Consider the following 5,939-nt stretch of genomic DNA (forward strand, 5'->3'; position numbering starts at 1 on the left):
TATTTATTAGTAAATCTACTTTATAAAATAAAAGAATTAGTTTACATTTGATTAATATTTTTCCTACTACATAAATATTAAAAATATTTTTAATGTAGTATTTTTTAGATCATAACTCAGTTCCTTATTAATATTTATGTAGCTTATTATTAAATAAAAAAAAATATTTCTTCAAATATAATTAAGCATATATTTTTATGCATCTTAAATATTTTATTTTACTTTGCGCATGTATTTTATAAAGTTAATTATTCAAATGAAATAAACATTGCAAAGAACATATTTAAGCATGTATATTTTACGTAGGTAATGCATTTTTGTTTTATATGTGTTTATGTATTTTTCTTTTTCGCAGCTTATTATTAAATAAAATGAACTTTGCTACGAATATATTTCAGCAAGTGTTTTTTAAACTTAAAGTTAGATCCATTTTCTTTATTTTCTAATAAGAAATTATTAAAATAATCAATTCATAATTTCTCCTCATTAGTCTTATGTCATGCTGATACTGTAGGAAAAAAAATTGAAATTTCTAGCTAATAAGAAGCTGCATGACTTAAAAGTTAAGAAATATAGTATAAAAATAAAAAAATTATATTTGTGAATTAATCAATCAGAAATATGAAACGTTTTCCAAAACAATAATTTTTTGCTAAGAGATTAAATTTAAAGAAGTTAACCTTCTAAGTTAATAAGATGCTGTATCAGTCTTAAGCTGAAAAAAATATGTAAATCTAAAAAATAAAAAAATTTAAAAAAAAAATTAAGCTATCATTTTCAAAAGTTATATGTATTTAAAACGTCTAGAAATAATACATGTTAATTAACTAATGTACTTAATTGCTTGAAAGTTTAAATTAAAAAAACAGTACTTACATTTACAGCACAATTTAATGTGCCATGGGTGGAGGGCAAAAATAAGTTTTATCTTGAGTTCTAGTTAAGACAGACTAATAATTTTTCACCATTTGGGATTGAAAGGGAATCATTATTATTATTTAGCTATCGTCTTAAAATTGATTAGATCTTTATGCTGTGATGGCTGATTGCGCTAATGATTTTCTAAAACCAGGTGGACTGCTCTGCTAGCATATTATTTCCAATTGTGAAGGGTTAGTTTAATGCGCTCAAAACAATCTTGCTGACCTTCCCTCAAACCATCATCCAGTAAAACATTTTCTGATAAAATTGGGGTCTCGCCAATAATGTTCGCCCGAAGCAAGAGTGCAGTGTGGGGGGGGGCTATATCAATTAGTATTCCTCTATTTTTTGGTCAATTTTCACTCAATAGTAATTTTTAATAGAATATTTAACTATCACTAGATTAAATTGTTTTTTGTACATTTTAAGGTGCCAAAGGGGCATTCTGTCTTGAAATCTGTCTAAAATGTGGTTATTCACAGCTTAAAAAAACCTTTATTATGACCTTAACGATATTATAACCTTTTTATGTCGTGGGCCTTTTTTAAAGTACGTAACCAGCAAGACGCAAGTATTGGAGAAATTGAGGTGTACGAGCGTTTGAAAAATTCAGTGTTATGTTATATTATTGAGAAAAAAAAGCTATTCGACTAACCAGCTGTGGTTTTGTATATATTTTTTTTTAAAATTTTTTGAAACACTGCACCAATTTGTTAACTGTAATATTAATGTAGTTCATTACTTTATAAGATTTACGAAGCTGTGGATCAATAGTTAAATATGAATAATTTTATGAGAAACTGCTTTCTTCAGTAATTAACTACCCAAAACAGAAACAAAATGGAAAATGTGGTGAAAAAATGTGCCTCGTTTGTTCAGATTTCTGCTGAAATATATATTTTCTTGTAAAATTTTTTTATCATTTGGAGATGTGGGAAATTTATTATAAATGCAAAAACTATGACTAAATTCGACACTTAAATTTAAGATATTTGATGAAGCGGAATTTATTGATTTGGAAAGCGAACAGTCCATATAATAATTAGTATTTAGGTCAAATAAAGATTTACCTAAAATAATTTGTTTAACTTAACTCGAATTTTTAGTCATCGTAAGCCTGCTTCAACATGAATAAAAACAAAATGGAGTTGAAACACTGGTTAATTAACTTATTAATTTTACTAACTTTGGTGTGAAGAAAGTGAATAACTGTATTGCGTGCTTAAAAGAACGATAGCGGGAAGAATATTAACTTCATTAAGAAAAAATTTATTCTGAAATGTGACTTTCAAAATATGAGGCTTTGCATTATTATGCTAAATAAGATTATACATTCGCCATTGTTTATTCCGTAGTCAATCTTATCTTATAAATATTAATTTGTTGACAATACTATGCTATTATTGAAGCTAGGAGAATACAGGCTCGATGAAGACAGTTTAGAGTTTTTAAAATATGAAGTTTTGCCTTATTCTGTTAATGATCTCACATTCAGCATTGGTTAATTTGTCTCAGCATTGGTAGTCAATCTTATCTGATACATGATAATAATTTGTTGACAACAATATTGTGCTACTACTGTCAGCTTGAAGAATGCAGGCTCGATGATGAGAATCTGGAGTGTGGCTCTTAAAATCTGAGGTTTTGCATTATTATGTTAAAAAATAACATTTTACATTCACCATTGGTTTTTCTGTAGTCAATCTTATCTAATACACAATATTAATTTGTTGACAACAATATTGCGCATAGTTAAAAAAAATGCAGAATTTAGTTTTCAAAGAATTAGGTTTTGCATCAATAAAGGATTTCACATTCAACATTGGTTAATCTGTAGTCAATTTTATCTGGAACACAATATTAGGATGTTGAAAACAATATTATTACTGTATGTCATGATCCTATATTATGAAGAAATATATAAATGTTTAAATTGTTCATTTCATATCTAACAAAATTATACTAATATGAATACCGAAGTTCTAACTAGTTTTAAAAAATTATTCTGAAAGATTACATTCTAACTCATATAATAATTGCAACCTTTTGAAAATGTAGTTCATTTTACTCCTACAAATAATTTTAACATGGAAATCTCATCGTGGTTTCAAAATCAACAAAACGATTTAGTAGGACATCTGACTAATATTAATATGCTTCGAAAAAGGTGATAGTGAAGGCTGTATAATCAAGAAGATATTTACATATGGTATGTCTTAGGTTTGGAGAGGTTCTGAGCACAACCATCGGCTGAAGATGATTTCCTGTATCAAAGCTAAAACTGCCTACACCGAGAACAATAAACACTCCATTTAAATTTGATAATCCTAAGCTGATGTACTATGAAAAAAATTATTGTTTAAATTTTTCTTCAAATCTAATTTAATGAATACATCGCTCATGAATTTTCTTTGTAAGCCACCCCTTAAATGTCGGTGCTTGCTTGCATTGAAACGCTTTTTTCAGCAAAAGTATTTCCTGATTGTAACTCCGAATGGAAAATATCCAAAAAGTTTCCTTCGAATAAAACTAGGTTTGAAGGGAAGCATAAACTAAGCGAAACAAAAAGGGTGATAAAAGCATTGCTGCGTGTTTCGGTATACTTTAGTTGGTATAAGATGCGCACTACCATTCATTCTTTATAATGTAATCCCCTTAGCCTTTGATATGAGGTGTATCACTTTTCAGCATCAGTGATGTTTTTTTCGAGATAGATGGAAGGTACGCTGAAATCCACTATAGTTGACCTCTCTCCGGTGGTACCTACCATGCTAAATGTCATGTCAGCTTCATTCCTTGCAAGCAGTCCAGGAATTCCTGTTCCCTTTTCCTAATTAATCCTCTAAAGTGTTCACAGTTCAATGTCTTTTTGTGAAAATAATCAGTGTTAGTATAATTTTGAAAATTAACTATTCACGCAATCTCCCTCAAATAAATTAAATCTGGTTGTAGAGTTAAAATACGATTTCGTAACATCTACTTTAAAAACTTATAATATAATTCATCTAATTTCAAAACTAATATCGTGCTTGGAAAAATATGATAATGAAGCAAAATGCCATATGCATAACTGGTTTAGTGATGTTTTGAACGTAACCATCGACTGTAGATGATTTCCATTATTAAAACTATAATACCTGCAGTCCAGCCAATACCAATTATAATAAACACTCCATTTAAATTTGACAACCCTAAAGGTGATATTATTGTGCTTGGAGAATAGTCTATGTTAAAATTTCTTTGTAAATCGATTTTAAAGAGGACATCATCTCTAAATTTCTTATATAAGCCACCACTTAAAATTCGTAGTACGATTGTATCGAATCGCTCTTTGCAGCAAAATGTTTTCCTGATTCCAACCCCGATATGAATATTTGCATAATTGTCCTTCGAATAAAAGTACTTTTCAGGTGGCCCAATAGCCACACGAAATAGATCAGGTGTACCAAGTATTGCTACATTTTCCGGAATTTTGTCAAAGTCAAGGGAATAGTAAAACCAGCCATTCTTTTTAATGTATTCCCCTAATCCTTTTAAATAAGGTGCATCGCTTTTTATCAAATTATTTACTCCATTAGATTGCCCCGCAGATAGACACTTCATTTTCCCCTCTCTGACTGCGAGATAGAGATCCTTGAAATCTTTTATTTGTTTCATTCTGATGGGAGATGTCAAAACTGATAACAGGACTGAGCTGTAACACAAAATTAGCACGTATGAATAAAGGAGCCAAATTCCAAGTGGTATCCGCCTGGACATGGAGCGAGGGTTGTAGTTTATTCCTTGTCCGAAAGAAGATCCCCACAAATTGAAGAAAACGGAAATAATGGAATCTTTTGGCGAAATCAAAGTTCGAAATATCACTGACACAGAGAGCAGTGCAATAAAGAATAAAAACCATGTGAGTGTGCTGAAAGGAAACGTGAATGCTGATGTTTTTGATATGAACGGAGCATAATTCATCATAAACGTTTTTTCAAGTTGGTAGTGAGGTACACTGGAGTCTACAACTTTTGAACGCTCATAGGTAACATCTAAATGGCAGAATCCCATATCAACTTCATTCCTTTGCAGCATTCCTGTCATTCCAGTCCAGTTTCCGGATGCATCCATTTCCCCGAAATCACCAGGGGGAATAATAATCTCATATTCGAAATTTAATGCACGCGCCAATAGTTTTATAAATTCTCCTTCAAGTCCCGAAATAGTGGTAGTGTTGTCGATTCTTGTAACTTCAATGGCTTTGGTCACGGGTAGAACTGCTAATCTAAGTTTCGAGGGAAAATATGGCACCATCTTTTACATAATCCTCTTTGGTTCAATTTCAGATCAAGTTCTTATAGTTAAATCAGTTCTTGAAGACTAACAGAGTATAGAGATGTCACGTTGGCAAAACAAGTTTACAGTTCTTCACACGATGAACGAATTCTTTGTGGAAATACTTTTCTTTTTGGAATGAAAATGCAGATTTTACCTTTGTATCTAAGTTTTCGTGTTAATTCTCCTGTTAAAAATTTGTTTAGAGTCGTTAAGACAATTCTTAAAATCTAACACAGAATAAAGAATCTGAGAGATAAGAAAAAATTTTTATTCTTCATGAACGAGTTTTTTCTTTTTTTATTATTTTTATGGAATTATTAAATCCGAAAAAGCTTGGAGATTTTAAATCTATATTAAAATCAGTGTAAAATCCTAAGATAATATTTATTACTTAATTTATTTTCACACAAGTTAGACCAGGTAAAATACCATGAAAAAATCTGAAACTGAATTTTTTTTATGACGGTACAAATTAAAGTTAATTTTTACGCAAATACAATCTGAGTGCATTGGTATTCTTTTCAGATATTCAGGTTTATAAATATATCTGTGTAAGACATCCTTGAAATGCTTTAAGTGTGTAAGTCATCAAATAAATTTATGTGACGGTGTTTATTGTTGTGTTTTCTAACTTTTAAACGATATTATTGTTTAATTATAGATAGCAAAACAATGTGTGTGGTTATTTAATGATAGAT

General features: G+C 29.9%; 1 protein-coding gene across 1 annotated transcript; it reads right to left on the reverse strand.

The window, feature by feature from the left end:
• Positions 1-3,996: 3,996 nt before the first annotated feature.
• LOC107447811 (probable glutamate receptor) lies at positions 3,997-5,217 on the reverse strand. Its single transcript, XM_016062838.1, has one exon. The coding sequence runs from the start codon at positions 5,215-5,217 to the stop codon at positions 3,997-3,999; it is 1,221 nt and encodes a 406-aa protein (XP_015918324.1).
• Positions 5,218-5,939: the final 722 nt, after the last annotated feature.

Source organism: Parasteatoda tepidariorum, chromosome 10 (assembly GCF_043381705.1).
Source record: "Parasteatoda tepidariorum isolate YZ-2023 chromosome 10, CAS_Ptep_4.0, whole genome shotgun sequence".
Lineage (NCBI taxonomy): Eukaryota > Metazoa > Arthropoda > Arachnida > Araneae > Theridiidae > Parasteatoda > Parasteatoda tepidariorum.